Genomic DNA, 16,937 nt, shown 5'->3' with positions numbered 1-16,937 from the left:
CACACATGTGTACTGTTTTAAAATGTACAAATAAACTGTTTTACTTATACAAACCATTCAAATTTTTGCCTTAAAAATCCCAACTTCTTCCTGGCTTGAGGCACCAGAAATCCTCTACATATACTAGAAAAAAAATCACATAAAACAAATGCTATCAATTAAGTTGCAGTTCAGTGAGTGAAATACTGTAAGTATTTGATCCCCAAGCAAAACTTGACTTAGTACTTGGTGGGGAAACACAGAGGTGAGACGTTCCTTGTAGTTGGTGACCAGGTTTGCACACATCTCAGGATGGATTTTGGTCTACTCTTCTTTACAAATCTTCTCTAAATCCCCAAGGTTGAGTGTCTCTTGGCAACTCAAAGTTTTAGCTCCCTCCATAAGTTTTCTGTAGGGGTAAGGTCTGAAGACTGATTATGCCACTCCATGACTTTAATGTGCTTCTTCTTGAGTCACTCCTTTGTTGCCTTGGCAGTATGTTTTGGGTCATTGTCATGCAGGAAGACCCATCCACAACCCATCTTCAGTGTTCTGGCTGAGGAAAGAAGGTTCTCATTCAAGTTTTTCATAAACATTGGCCCGTCCATTGGCCCCTCAATGCAGCAAAGTTGGCCTGTACCTTTAGCTGAGAAACAGCCCCAAAGCATCATGTTTCCACCTCTGTGCTTGACCGTAGGGATGTTGTTCTTAGGGTCATATTTAGAATCTTTCTTCCTCCAAACACGGCGAGTGGAGTTGATGCCAGGGAGCCTAATTTTGGTCTCATCTGACCACAGCAATTTCTCCCAATCCTTCTCTGAGTCATTTAGTTGTTCATTGGCATAATTGTGCATGTGCCTTCTTGAGGAGGGGGACTCGCTGTGTTTGGAGGAAGAAAAATGCTGACTATGACCTTAAGAACACCATCTCTACAGTCAAGCACTTACAAGCTATACACCTATGATAAAAATTATAGATCCCTAATTTTTTTGTAAGTGGGCAAACTTACAAAAGCTGCAGGGGATCAAATAATTATGTTGTCAGAAACACTTTATTAACACAAGTAATGAAGGGGGGTGGTCATCTGAGCAATTTCATAGGAATAGAGCCTCTGACCAACCCTGGATGCAGCCAATGTGCGTCCAGGGTCTGCATTTTGGTTATGTTTTGGTTAAGTTTTGGTTATCTCGGCAAAGGAGAAGTGCTCACTAACACAGATTTCGATTTGTGAACAATATTTGAGAGAAATTGGCCTTTTGTGTACATAGAAAAAGTTTTAGATCTTTGAGTTCAGCTAAAGAAAATGGGGGCAAAAACAAAAGTTTTGCATTTATAATTTTGTTCAGTGTATGTATATTTTTTAGCAGCGGTCTTTCAAATGCAGTTTTTTAGGAATTTCACCTTAATAAATAAAATAATTTAAAAACTGCATTTTGTATTTACTCGGGTTATCTTTGCATAATATTAAAATTTGTTTAATGATCTGAGTCATTTAAGTGTGACAAATATGCAAAAAAATCAAGAAGGGGATAAATACTTTTTCACAGCACTGTATATCAATATTTATACATACAGACAAAATTATATTACAAATAATACAAAGTTTACAATCTTATAAAAAAAATAAAAATTCTACCGAAGGTTGTGCAAGCTCTGCAGACAAAGTGGGATCTGCTTCATTAGATTATTGGTCAGGACCAAAGTGCTGAGGTTTTTCAGGCAATTGATGGATTCTGGAAGCTCTGAGATTTCATTGCGTTGAAGCCACAAAGTGTGTAATGTCTGCATCCTATGTAACAAAAACCACAGTGAGAGGAATTCCAGGCAAAAAAAAAAAAAAAAAGAGTAAATTAGTGAACTACCATTGCAATCTAGTAGATGCAACTGTGCATAATTTAGAAAGAGCACTACTACCTTAATGTTTCTGGGGGATACTTCCTCCTCTCTTTCCAGGGTTATGTCCATTATTTCCAAGTTTGGGACGTACTCTGGTCTCACCATTAACTGGACCAAATCTGCATTTCTGTTGCTGGATGATGCACCGAGGCAGCCAGTGACACTTTCCTGCCCCATCTCAATAGTAACCTCATTCAAATACCTAGGTATTCATATCTCCCCCACAATCACAGAATATTGCCTCCTTAACGTACAGTCCTTATTAACCTGGTTTTGGGATAAAATGAATATCTGGAATACAGTGGGGATCGAAAGTTTGTGTGATACTTGCCAAAGGGGGCAGTACAAGATATTAACTCTGCAGGGTGCCCAAACTTTTGTAGACGCTATTTTTTTGTTTTCTGTAATTTTGAAAGTGTCAATGATGGAAATAAAATCTAACTTTTGTTGATATATTATAGGAATGTCTAATCTGTAATTTGATGCCTTTTGGAGATTTTTCCATCGTTCCTTGGCTTCTTTATGCACATTAATACAAATTTTTACCTGGGGTGCCCAAACTTTCGATCCCCACTGTAAGCTTAAAATGTCCTTAGCTGGAAAAACTAACCTTATCAAAATTATACTTATGCCCCACCCAATTTCCATATGTCCTTCACAATTCCCCAGTGGTCATACCACTGAAAACATTCAGGGTGGTCAATTCCCTATTTCAGGTTACTGCTCTGGAATGCTCACCCCCCCCCCCCCCCCACCCAAATATCAAACTGGAACAGATGCAATTCCCTAAGAATGGCGGAGGCTTGGCACTCCCAAATCCTTGGATTTACTATATAGCTGCCTAACTTCAGCATTTAATAGAATCTGTGTCTCCTACCCCGAATGGTCCCTCGGCCCGCCTTATGCTATCTGGTACAGGGGCAGACACTATTCCAGAGGGTTTGGAAGCCCATTTTTGTTACAAAAATCGAATAAACTACACACTACTTCAAAAAGTGTGGAACAAATCTAAACAACTTTTAACAGGGGACAGGATTTACTGCTTATAGCCCACTCTGGGATAATAAAACTTATATTGAACTAGCTAAAATTCAGCAGGGGCCCAGATGGTGTGCTAGGGGGGCTTCTCTTCTCTCACAGGTTTTCCAAAACAAAAGGCTGTTGTCCTTTTGTGACCTACAGCGCCAATTTGCTTTGCTGTCCACTATGTACTATTACTACTTGCAGTTTTTTCACGCATTTAAGGTTCAGGGAGATGCGGTGTTTGGTGGAATGGACACTATCACCCACCCCCATTTTCCATTGACTTCAGTCAGTGATCAAAACAAAGGGTGTTATCTCTCAATGTTACCACTTGCTATTGTCGGAATACTTGAAAGCCTACCCCAATAAGGCGATGTCTCAATGGGAAGAGGATGTGGGCACATTGACGGGCGATCAGTGGGAGGAGGCTTTCCAGTCTGCCAATATGTGTTCTTTTAACGTATCTCAGAAGGTCTCCCAATTGTACATTTTATTGAAGGTACACTATACTCCTGTGAAGTTTTACAGGATGGGCAGGCTTTCTGACTTGCTCTGCGGCAGGTGTGGACAGATGCCTGGGACTCTCATTCATCTCCTCTGGCGATGTCCAAAGCTCCATCATTATTGGAGTGAGGTCCTTTCCACACTCAATAGAGTTTTCCAAGTGAATGTTCCCCTGAACCCCTCTTATTGTTTACTTGGCATTCTCGAAGAGGTAATTCCAGAGGAAATTACTAGAATAGCCTTCAATAGGGACCTATTCCGAGCCAGGAAAGTAATTCTTCTTGGTTGGAAATCTGCAACTCCCCCATCTGTTAAGACATAGGTGACCCACCTGGGGGAGACTCTTCTTCTGGAAAGGTATATTTACCAACACAGAGGTCGGCTAAGCAAATTTGAGAAACTTTGGTTTCTGTAGCTTGATACCCCCTGATTGTCCACCAAGGAGCTAGTTTTACTGGGAGTTCTGCAATGTCCTATGGGGTAGAACATTTAAGGAGATACACAGGTGCACAAAAGTGTTATAAATCTGGCTCTTCCTGGTCTATCGGTTCCACGACTCAGTTGCTTAGCCATCCTAATATTTATCGATGATAGCTAATGCTAGTAGTTGCATTAAGGACTAAAATAAGTCCTACCACAAAGTGGTTAGAGGGCTGGTTGGAGGGGACTTTAATGGTACATAATAATAGATGTAACAAAAGATATTTATAAAATTGTAAATTTTATTTGTGCTTAACATATACACGTGCCAAAATATATACATATACAAAATATGAGACTATACATAAGGACACAGACATGAAATATAAAATTAATGTAGACACAATGCTCGTATGCGTATGACTCCTTTGTTGATCCTGCCAGAATGGCCAATTGGTCAACAATAGCCCGACATGTTTCGCTGTCGCTTCCTCAGGGGCATATAAAGGAATTGTAGTAATTACTAGAGCTCTATATAAGTAGATAAATACATAAATGCATTAATACAACAAATACATACAGACATTCATTACAATGTATATGCCATCAAATACATTAGGAGATATCTTCGCTGAACCAATGACCATTACCATTATTCAACCGTGCATGCAAAAGGTCACCCATATATACCATGAAAGAGATGGAAAAACTTTTATCATACCAAAACGATATCTTTAAAACCATCGTGTCTGTCAATTTTAAAGATATCGTTTTGGTATGATAAAAGTTTTTCTACCCCTTTTTTCATATTTCACCAAAATAAATAACTTTTTGTTTCACTGTTTATGCATGTGGCCAAAATAATTCTCACTCATATCGCATACCTATATCTTGTGGTATATATTGCTTATCTTTCTTTGTTCTGGCTCCCGCACTCGTCCCCCCTATGGATATATCTGGGTTCACTTGCACGTCTTTCCATGAATTTTCCATCTCTTTCATGGTATATATGGGTGACCTTTTGCATGCACAGTTGAATAATGGTGATGGTCATTGGTTCAGCGAAGATATCTCCTAATGTATTTGATGGCATATACATTGTAATGAATGTCTCTGTATGTATTTGTTGTATTAATGCATTTATGTATTTATCTACTTATATAGAGCTCTAGTTATTACTACAATTCCTTTATATGACCCTGAGGAAGCGACGGCGAAACACGTCGGGCTATTGTTGACCAATTGGCCATTCTGGCAGGATCAACAAAGGAGTAATACGCATAGGAGCATTGTGTCTACATTAACTTTATATTTCATGTCTGTGTCTTAATGTATAGTCTCATATTTTGTATATGTATATATTTTGTAACTTGTATACGTTAAGCACAAATAAAATTTACAATTTTATAAATATCTTTTGTTACATCTATTATTATGTACCATTAAAGTCCCCTCCAACCAGCCCTCTAACCACTTTGTGGTAGGACTTATTTTAGTCCTTAATGCAGTTATATCACTTGGATGTAGGTACAAGACTCTCTCTTTTTTTGTATCAAGATTAATTGAGTGACACAAAACAGTTTCTAATGCTAGTAGTTATCGATTGCGTGTGATTTACGGCTATGTCACGCTTTAATAGGTTGATCGCTTCTACGGGAAAAATGTTGTATTTCTCTTTTGTACTGTCTATTTGGTTAATAAAACCTTTTCTGATTAAAAAAAAAAAAAAAGAAAGTGCACTACATTTCCTGTAATCCAGTTTTGTGTGATCCAATGAAGCAGAATCCACACAGTTTTACAGATATTCTGTGGGGATTCACTTATAGAAGCATGCTCTGCTTAACTTCTGCATCCCTCTTCTTCCAAAGACAAGTTTAAATCTGATTTTTAGAAGTAAGACATTTCTTAAGCTAGCCATACACTAGTGGAAATTAGTTTAACCATTTATACAGAAATCAAGAAAAATAATTCGGCAGAGCATTTATTCTTGTCATGTTTGAGTCAACTAATTTCAATCTAAATGTTTTTTCTGGACCCGCTACTTGAATGGAAAGTATAAAGATATTTAAACAACTATTAGAAGTTACTTACTTGTCTATCTCTTTGGGCAGTTCACTTATTCTGTTGCTGCCCATGTCCAACCATTCCAGTGATGGGAGATCCAAAACAGCTCTTGGGATTGTTGAGAACTGATTCATGTTTAGGTCCAGATTGGTAAGCTGTTTCAGTTTACACAGCTAGAGAAGTGATAAAGCCAAACAAGTTTCAAAATAATTATTTTGAAGGTAAATCATTTTTGTATATTGATCTTAATGTACCAATTGTTATCAAAATTTCTCCAAGATTTAATGTTTACAATGCCAGTTGTTTTTCGTTGTGCCATAAAAGAGAACATGTCATCTACATGCATTGCAGAGATCCAACTTGTGGCTTAAGGAGAAAATAAACTTCCATCTTTAACTTTTACCTATAGGTAGGTAAACCTATATTATGGCTTACCTATAGGTAGTGTAAATATTTCCTAAACATGCACTGTTTAGGACATATTTACTGAGCTAGCAACCAGTTATATCACTGGCGCGTGCGCTCTGAAGGAACAGCCACCCGTGTCATTTCTTCAGAGCAGTGAGCTGTGACTGGCGGCTCCCACGCGCATGTGCGGGAGTGAAGTTATCGCGGCTCCCGCACGCATGCGCAGGAGTGATGTCATCGCGGCTCCAGCCAGTCACAGAGCCAGAGCCGCGTACTCGGAAGGAAGACCGGATAGGGATGGACGCTGCCTTTAGCGATGGCATCGCTGGAACGTTTCATTTTCAGGTAAGTTTAACATGATGTGCTAGTATGTGATGCATACTAGGAAATTATGCCTTTGCCTTGCAGGTAAGAAAAAAAAAAAGTGCAGCGGTTTACAACCGCTTTAACACTGTAAAACCCCAAAAACAAATATGTTATTTATTGCAGCTTTCCAATACTTAGATGTTGTGGTTGCATTGGTTCATTTTTAAGGTTTTTTTCCTTTTAATTTTCACCTATTGAGCTGGCCAGTTATTTCTCAACTTCCTTTATCAGACCAAGCTATTCAGCAAAAGTGGCACTTAGAAGGTTGAGACAAACCATTTAACATTGATAGGGGTGCTTACACTGATCAGCTTTTATCCCAAAAGTTTGGTTTGAATTAGAGCAGAGACTGGGAACCAGGCCTTCTCATCCAACATCAGTACCTGACCTCACAAATGCGCTTCTGGAAGAATGGTCAAACATTCCCATAGACACACTCCTAAACCTTGTGGACAGCCTTCCCAGAAGAGTTGAAGCTGTTATAGCTGCAAAGGGTGGGTCAACTCAATATTGAACCCAACGGACTAAGACTGGGATGCCATTAAAGTTAATGTGCGTGTAAAGGCAGGTGTCCCAATACTTTTGACAATATAGTGTATTTACTTCTAGTGGTAGGTTGCCTTGATCTTTTCAACATTTTTGGGAATGAAAATTGAGAGCGCTTTTGAATGCTATAAAGTTGCCAGCATGAGAACTAAACTTCTTAGGTGATTTAATTTTGTAACACTGGACCAAAGGATTACTTTGTTTGCAATAGATTGAAACTGATGTGATTTAATGCTTGCCAGCAAAAGTTTACACTGACAATTATCTGGGTAGTTAAAGCCCAATTCTGGGCTGCTTTTGAATTTACCCATCAAGTACAATGCTACATGGTAAAGGCCTCCCCATAACCCGGAGAGTCAGACTATAGAGGAGAGCACTGGCTGCCAGGGGTGTGAGGAATTAGGTAAGTATTTCACCTTTATTATAACTTTTTGGGAGATTTCCCTTCACTTCCTGTCCCAGAGCCAAAATAGAAAATGAGAGGGTTGCCAGAATTGGTGTCCCCTTATAAGACTGCCCCTATATTACTGTTCTGGTGTCAACCCAAAATTTGGCCTTTACTTTTACTTTAACTTTCGATGATAACAGTAAACATGACAAATAGAGAGGGTGAACCTCCCTGACAAACACACACAGACAAAAACCTGACGAGTTCTAATCCCATTCTATCCAAAACAAAAAAAAAAGTTATGCCTTTAGTTATAATTTAACCTATACAGAGGACGGGGGACCCTACAGCAGAGGTATATTTAAAAGCTTAAGAAAAAAAAAAAAGTTGAGCTTGGAAAAATCTTTGGTTTTGTTTGACATACGTCACCCTTCCTTGCTGCAAAGACAAGTTATAGGTAGGAGCAGTGGCCACTTGTTTCTACTTTGGTAAGGCAACGCACTGATACCTTGGCTGCCATAGTGCTATGTGCTGGGTATTCAGTGTGCCCCTGTACCTCTAAGGAGGGGTGGGCTCCTTCCAGGCTCACCTGTCCTCTACCTATCCATTAAAATGCATGTGCATCCATTGTGGAGACTCTCAGAAGTTTGAGTTAGGACTACAGAAAATGGGGTGCCTTGACGGGGTCTGTAGCTTATGCATGTATTTGACGCCTATTGTTATACAGGTCAATTCGGTTGGTCTCTGGCTGGTTGGCAAGTTGAGCTTGAAAATTTCTTTGGTTTTGTTTGGAATTTAAAAGCAGCCTGGAGTTGGGCTCTAACACGTTAGGTTTTCCTGTTACCTGGTGTGGTAGATGAGACATGTCTTTATTCACAGCAAGTTCCAGCCTTTCTAAACTCTCACAGTCACCCAGTTCTGCAGGGACCTCAGAAATGCGGTTGTAGCTGAGCAGAAGTTCTCGGAGCTTAGTCAGTCTGCCTGGAAATGGTTATAAATAAAGACTAGTTCATAATAAGCTCAGTAGTAAATTCTGTGTGCCTTCAAATAAATACTGCCTGTCAGTTTTACACATAATCCTGGTGGCTGCAGTCACCGAATTGTGTGTGAAACCCCCCACTGTCAGGTCCGTATGACATACAGACCGGGCAGCGAAAAGGTTAAAGGGACTTTCACACATTCAGAAAATAGGCATATTTTGCTCTTATGTAGTTGTTAGTCTTTTACATCGAACAAAATGGGCATTATAAACCAGTAGACACACATACCCTAGTCGTAAAATAATTTTAAGAATGTTAAGCCAGCCATAGACGGTTTGAATTTCGGCCAGCTCAACAGGGACCGGCCAAGATTACAACCATGTATGGGCAGACTGATTGTACCCAAGTTGATCGATCAATGGCAGAAACCATTATATTTTTGTATGCTCCCTGAGCCCCCTGCTAGCAGAATACAAGAAGGCCAGCAATGCATTTATTTTCCCCATGACAGGTGTTTATTAAAAAGAACAGTAAATGCTGGTGCAAAAACAGTGTAATCGTGAAGGACACAAACTCTTTAGGGTGATACGTTAAAAACAAGGGATTGCTTAGTCCTTATATAGCCCAACTATCAGCTATAGAAAAGTCTATAAGTCCATGATATAGGTTAATGGTGGCAGCTATCCTCAGAGTAAAGCCAACTCTGTGGAATGAAAACAAGGGAGGGAAAGCAGGAAGCGCCATCTAAGTGCAGTATTATAAAAGACAGTTTAATCGCAAAGATAAAAAACACAAGATAAAAAGTAAAAAATGTGCTTATCTGGTTGTAAGCGAGCCGCTCTGATCCATCCTGCAGTCACCGCACTGCGCCCGAGAGCTGCTGGAGTTAGAGAGATATTTGTGGATCATCCTGTAACCACCAGGAAGTCCAGGAGAACCAGCGTGGAATGCACGGCGGAAGTGTCATCACCGGAGGCGGAGAGACGGAGTTCTGTCAGATTAGCAAACCTGTCAGATCAGCTAACGGAAGTGACGTGCCGTTAGCTGAGTTACCAAAAATATTTACTGTGCATGCGTTCCACCGCTAGCAGGTTAGATACTCTGAGAGAACACCTGTAGTCATAAGGCGGCAGCGGACAATTTGTTACACCCAGCCAAGTATTCAATTTCAGACTCATTATAGCAAAAAAGTGAGCATAAATGCTTATATATACAGTATATGGAAACCAGTGAGACTGTTTTGATGTTTAATTTCGAAAGCCTATAAGTTTTTGCGCTGAACAGTGCGTGGTGTACCAAGATAGCCATCGCCACATTCTTACTGCAAGCTTTCAAAATGAAATATCAAAACAGTCTCAAACCTCTTTCAAAAATGTATCAAAAGGACCATAATGGTCCGCTGGAAAAAGAATAAAGCAAATTACTTAAACCATAAATGTAATACATTCACAGATCTACAAGTTTTATATGTACCACAGATTACTAATGTAATGTATTTAGGGTTAAAGTAGGGTATACAGCTCAATTTTTTCATTTAACCCTCCTGGAAGGAGAGTACCTAAAGAATAAATCCAATACGTCTCCTGCTGGCACAAGCATTTAAAACGTTCATAGGAAACAAAGAAAATGATCTGGGGATAGCTTCAATGATCCAAACTTTCAACCCAACAGTGGATTTCCCATGATATTCCAGAAAATGCCTGGGGACACTATGTAGGTCAGTCACAGCCTTCTTCTATGAACCGCCTGTGTCCACCAAAGCGTTTTTGCAAGGTTATATTTGTTCTGCCGACGTAGAACAACCCGCATGGGCAGGTTAAGCAGTAGACTATTTACTCATTAGAACAGTTATATAATTCCATGATGTTGTAAGTGTTTCCTTTCACGGAAAAGTTTTTTATGCCATGTATTCCAAATTGGTATGTCCCCAGGCATTTTCTGGAACATCATGGGGAATCCACTGTTGGTTTGAAAGTTTGGATCATTGAAGCTACTCCCAGATCGCTTCCTATGGCCGACTGTTTTAAACGCTGGTGCCACCAGGAGACGTATAGGATTTATTCTTTAGGTTCTCTCATTCCAGGAGGGTTAAATTAAGAAATTGAGGTGCACACCCTATTTTAACCCTAAATACATTGCATTAGTAATCTATAAAACTTGTAGATCTGTGAATGCTTTACATTTATGGTTTTTGTACTACTGTATATGGTCACATATATATTTTTTCATATAATGCTCTTATGATTATATATTCAGTTATTGTTCTATTAATTTATATATTTTTTTTAAATATCCAAGGATGTATTTTAGATTTCCTCTCTCTCTGTTGCTTTTCTAGCCATCTGCCTCAATGTTTCTGGGGTTTATTTTGTGATATTTTGCCATTCACTATAGAGGTGCTGGCCTCTGTAGTTCCACAGCCAGCCCCTCTGCATAAATAAACACCTAGAACTATTCAGCCCCAGGCCAGTAGAAGGAGCTGAAAGTGCCTTGGTGACGGCACTTTCCCCATGCATTCCATGCTGGTTCTCCTAGACCTCCTGGTGCCCACAGGACCCTCCAAAAGCATCTCTCCATCTCCAGCAGCTCTTGGTCACAGAGTGGTGACTGCAGGATGGATCAGAGTGGCTCCCTCACAACCAGATGAGCACATTTTTTCTTGTTATCCTGTGAGCGGTTTTTATCTTTGCAATTAAACTGTCTTTTATAATACTACACTCAGATGGCGCTTCCTGTATTTCCTCCACAGGTGTTTATTAAACATTTGTAGATTTTTATTGAACATTCAGTATGGGTATCTATTCCTATAAACATAGCATAATTTATATTATTTTATATAAAGTACATTCATCTACACAGCACATAAAAAATAGTAACATGTATGCTGACTTACCAATCTCTCGAGGAATTGTAGTAATAGCATTTCGAGACAAGTCCAATACCAAAAGGTTGGTAAAGTTTTCTATGAATGTGGGTATGGCGGTCAGTCCTGTGCGGTGAAGCTGCCATTCCTGAAGCTGCGCAAATTTTACTAGGCAACCTGGTAGTGTCTGCATGTAAAAGAATCAGTCTGAGATGGTATGTACGTCTGTAGCAATCCTTATTTAGAGGATAGGACAAAAGAATAGTTACCAGTGGAGCTTCCCTTCATTTGTTAATATGGGAGAACTGGGCTAGGGGGCAGTGGGGTATTATTGCACCCCTGGGCCAGTACTTGCAGGGAGTGTAGAGCTAGTGGCCCTTCACCATTTAGAAATCAGAGTGGGACCTTTAGCCAGTAACAAAAAGTGGGTATTATATGGCTACCTGTTCTCTGCTCAGATCACCCATCTCCAGCATCTGGGGGAGGCAAGTCTTCTAGTATTAACCTTTGCAGCAATAAGATGTCATGTGACAAAATGTTAAGAACTGCAAAGGAAGCTGACGCAGGAAGATGGAAGTAGGTGTGTCACAATAAACCATGTACATTTGTATATATTAAAAAGTATTCCACATGCTACTTCATGTTTAATGGTATATTCCACCAGGCTATTGCTGCCATGGCAGGTGGTACATAACTCCCAACTTTTCTGTCTATCAGATTAAAGTGTCCTGAAATGTTTTCCAAGAAAGTTAGCATCTATGTACCCATCCTTCATCTTTCTCACCAAATACTGTGGTACCATGGCACACTTTGCATACTACACCTTCTTTAGCCCACCATGAAAGGGACAGTTGGCTGTATTTGTCTCCTGCCAAAAGTTCTATGCCTTCCCTTGTTTCCTATCTTAGCTTTTACATCTGCCATAAATTAAATCCTAAAGGATGAACATAGCTGTTTGCATAATTCTGGTATACACATATATTTGGGGAATATGAGCTTTGGTTCCTAAAGGCATGCTATTTGTTTTGGATACAGTAATAAAGGTACTGTATATTAAAAAAAAAAAAAAAATGACAGACTTTCTTAACCTGCCATCCTACTTTATTATTATTATCTACTCAAAAACAAAAAAAAAAGTTTGGGCTGCGCTTTAAATGAAACATGTGAGAATAGAAATATTAGCAACCAAGAGCAACTTGTTTTAAAATGTCCAAGTCCCAGAACTTAACTTTTTATGCTACACATTAAATAGAATTACCCTAGAAATGTAACGACAAGGTGCTCCTCTTAGAAACTGAAGATATTCTGTAACACAATTTCATGCAACACTTTTATCTTTAGTGGATTTTTTTTTTTCATGTATAATGTGTGAAAGGTGCACTGATTATGAACTGAGTGAAAGCTGCAACCATAGATCCAAAATGTGGAATAACGGGTGGTGAAAATAAATCAAGTGCGCTAAACAAGTGTGCTTGTGTTCTGCAAAATGAGGAACACAAAATGATGATTAAAGCAAAAAGCCAATATTCCTGTTATACAACAAACAATTACTTATGTGAACCAAACCTTATATAAATCTTCTGAAATAATATGTATATTGGCAGTGCACAAAAACACAAAAGTGTATAAAGTACAAAATATTATATAAGTTATGGCAGTGCACAAAAACACAAAGGTGTACAAAAATACAAAATAAGATGCGAAGTCCAAGTGAAAGTGACAAATGTCCGTGGTCAATAGATCAAACAAAACAAACAGTGTTCCGGGTTACAGCCAGAAAACAACTCAATCGGTGTCCCACCACCGATGTAAGTTTGCTTCTTACCAAAATTCAATAGTAAAAGGGCATGTGTGCAGCCAACTCCAATGAAAAAAACCTTGTGTTGGGGAGAGGGATAAGTGAAAATCTTCCCACACCTTCCTAGTAAAAGGGGGGGGGGGGTAGCCTCTTACCAGATGATAAAGCAATAAGGACCTTTAGATATTTCCTTGCTAGAAGTAAACTCATTCCTCTCATCCAAATTTTTCAATGGACCGGTGCTCCCTGGTAGTCTTATGCTACTCATAGTCCTCGATATGCAACCAGTGAAGTTCCTCACCCACATCAAAGTCTAGCATTTTTTTCAATAAACTGATGATGATGGGCTCAGCGCTCTCTCCAGGCCACAGGCACTAGGCCTCAAACACAGACTGTGTCCCAGCACGCCTCTCAGGCTGGTCTGTCCTTGCTGAGTTTCTCCTGGTACAGAGCTACCTGGGATACAAGCTAAATGGATGGAACAAGAGCTAAACATGCCTTGTTATGCGTTTTAAGTGTCAGTGGGATGAGGTAACTGTTAGTGGAGTCTTAGTTAGTGGAGTCTGGTGCATGCTACGTGGCACCAGCTGAGAAATGCTGCAGGGAGGGAGAAGCGTATTAATGGACTGTTATCTGTGATGTTCAGTGAGGAATGGAATGAGTTAAGTAAAAGAATCCAGGAGTTCCCCGTGCCCCGAACCACGTCACATGTGACAAAATGCGTAGGGCTAATAGTCATGCTGACGTCATCACAAGTTTGCGGATTTGCAGGTGCTGCTTGTTTCTGGCCAGCGAGGAATGCAATATATGGCTATGGCCAAATTTTTTATGTGTGTTTTTAATCTTTAATAAACATACCAGAAAGGGTTTACACTATTGGAGCATTTATTTTCATGTTCTTTTTTGGGATGATGCTGGATTGAGAACCAACTTACAATCATCTGCCAGCGGGGAGAGCCTGTGGAATCACTCTGAGGATCCAAAGCTGGATTTTCGATTGCAAGCTCTGTTCACTTACCTTTAATAAAGGGGGTCATATATAGTCGGTAAGCGTGTACTCTTTTCATAAGAGGTGATGGCTTCACAATTGAACATTTCCTTTATGGGTGATGGATTGTTATCACGTGCACAAGAATATATGAACACATGAAAAGATGACTTTCCCTTTTGCACATGAACTTTTTTGTATTTTTTGTCACTGAAGGATACATTTTTTTCGTGTATATATATATATATATATATATATATATACAGTATATATACATATAGTACATCACTTGGCACTTTTCTGCAGCGCGACTCCTTTTGTTGCAAAAGAAACTATGAGTTACTAAATGTTTGCAGGGAGAAGTGTCCCTTAGTACAGAAAGTGCCGCCTTAACGCCATACCCTGTGTTCAGGCATATGTCTCCTGCAGCGTGTAAGGGCATGGTCATCCTCATCTACAGGTACCCACATAAACTCTTCCCACAAACACACTTCAGGTCTTTTCCAAGAAGGTACCTAGAGAGCATTCTATCCTAAGGGTCTACATGGAGAGACAATGCACACTGATCATTTGCTGAACATTTACCAGGTATCAAGCACGAAAACAGCTGGTACATATTGATGATAATCAACCAACCTTTTTAAATTCACGTACTGTTTGATTACTATACTATAAAGCAGTTTTTCCTGTGTCTCTACTTTCCCTCTTTTTCAGAGGTATGTTACAGACTCTTTCATGTAATCTTCACAAAACTAATTGCACTTTTGAAAATGGCGTACCTTCCACTCCTCCTTTTCAATCCTGAGAATCATCCTTCCATCTTCATTGCAGATCTTCTCCTTCAGTCTTGATAACTGAATACGGCTCTCCCATACATTAGAGATTCTGGTGGAGCAGAGTAGTAAACACATAAGAACATGCTCTTCTTTCCCCTTTAATTCTGTACTAAACTTTGTCATTAAACATCAGATTAGAAAAAAGGTGTAAGAGATGCCTTGACCAGCAAGTGTAGTGTTAAACAGTGGTAACACTCAAAATATAGTACTGTCTGCAAAAGGATGGCCACTGTACAGCACTATATAGCGCCAGTCATCAGTACTATAGTATATAGTGCTGCCGGATACTGCCCTGCCTAATCTTCTGGTGCTGCAGAGGGTAACTGCAGTTGCTGAAACTGTGAAGGACTTGCCTGCCCTTTTCTTTCCCTCCACTATTCAGAGAACTATTATTTTCCTAAAATGCAATACATTCTGTGAATGAAGGAGGGTTGGATAAATAACAGATTCTCCCTGCCCATTCATAGAATGTGTTGCATTGTGGGGAAATAATAGTATGAGTTCTGTGAATAGTGGAGGGGACAGGAAGAAGTGGGCAACAAGTCCTTCACACTCGCAGCCACTGCAGTTACCCCTGCAGCACTGCAAGAATTCTGCTTTGGGTGGTACCTGGCAGCATAAAAGAAAGATTTTTACAGGCAGCCCCTGCAGGATATAGGATTCACGCCGTTACACAACATTAGCTAATGTGTTTGGCTCTATAATACCACCCCGTCCCTAAAAAAGCAATTTTTTTTTTTTTTTGCAATAACACTTAAATTAAAGCAGGATACACATCATAGTGCTGTGTCATTTGTCCCTCTCTATGTTCTAAAAAACCCGGTTGATCCTGCCAGTTCCTATGGCCCCCTATGTAAACTGACCAAGGTAATCATGGCTACTGATCCATGATACCTGGGTCAGTTTACATGACTCTCATCCTGAAGTCTCTCCTTTATCCCCCTCGACCCCTCCTTTCATGCCTGGCAGATAGAGAGTCTATGTGAGATCCATCTCCTCCCCTCCTCTCCCCTCCCACTGCTATAGCTGTAAAATTATTACTGAGAAATCCTGTAATACCCTCTCATACAGGAAGATATAATGTGCAGTATCTAATTTTATCTATTTTAAAATGATTCCATAAAATAACTTATTTACAGCGCCGCTGGGCACTCACATGACCTCCTGCCGCTCTCCTCCTCTCCTCCAGACTGATGTCAGCGGGAAATCTCAGCCCCTTCCACTGTAGTGTTCAGATAAGGAATGAGAGAGCCGGCAGGTCACATCAGTGCCCAGCGGCGCTGTAAAATAATACATTTTGCATAATAATTTTTAGAAAACACAGATACTGCATATTATATCTTCCTGTAAGAGAGGGGATTACAGGATTTCTCAGTAATGATTTTACAACCGCTTTAATCCCCTGGGATTAAATAATAAATTATGATCATGCAGAGCTAGACCCATAACAATGTTTTGCATTGTGGACATGTCTGTGTGTGAGGCCCCGTTCACACTGGGGCGACGCTACTTTGCCGGGCGACCTCACAGGTCGCGGCGCGCTGCTCGCACCGCGACCTCGGAGCGGCCAGCACGGACTTCATAACATTGAAGTCTATGCAGGTCGCTCCGGGTCGCCCCAAAGAAGCTCCGGACCCTTTTTCTAAGTCAGAGCGACTTGTGTCGCTCCCATTAGAACGGGTCCATAGCTTCTGTATGGCAGGTGACCTGTCGGGCGACCAGGTCGCCTGACAGGTCGCCCCAGTGTGAACGGGGGCTTACAGAAGGGAACAAAAACATAACATGGTAACATTTTGCTTGGTTGGTGAGCTTTCTCATGCTATCTGCTTACTTTGAAAATGTTTTCAAATTACAGTAAGACCTTGGATTGTGAGTAAC

The 16,937-nt window shown here is 40.1% G+C and overlaps 1 protein-coding gene across 1 annotated transcript in view; it reads right to left on the bottom strand.

The window, feature by feature from the left end:
* The window catches only part of LRRC39 (leucine rich repeat containing 39), a 29,176-nt gene that overhangs the window by 10,445 nt on the left and 1,794 nt on the right, over nucleotides 1–16,937 (bottom strand). The window contains exons 2-6 of the mRNA XM_082266015.1: nucleotides 15,003–15,108; nucleotides 11,468–11,624; nucleotides 8,439–8,575; nucleotides 5,914–6,059; nucleotides 1,616–1,768 (exon numbers count right to left, since the gene is read on the bottom strand). Of these exons, the coding sequence (XP_082122141.1) occupies nucleotides 1,616–1,768; nucleotides 5,914–6,059; nucleotides 8,439–8,575; nucleotides 11,468–11,624; nucleotides 15,003–15,108 (699 nt within the window). The remainder of the gene's footprint in view (nucleotides 1–1,615; nucleotides 1,769–5,913; nucleotides 6,060–8,438; nucleotides 8,576–11,467; nucleotides 11,625–15,002; nucleotides 15,109–16,937) is intronic.

The sequence above is a fragment of the Pelophylax lessonae genome (genome assembly GCF_965119305.1).
Source record: "Pelophylax lessonae genome assembly, chromosome: 8".
Taxonomy (NCBI): domain Eukaryota; kingdom Metazoa; phylum Chordata; class Amphibia; order Anura; family Ranidae; genus Pelophylax; species Pelophylax lessonae.
Note: the sequence above shows the minus strand (reverse complement) of the source record. Positions and strands in the feature narration are given on the sequence as shown.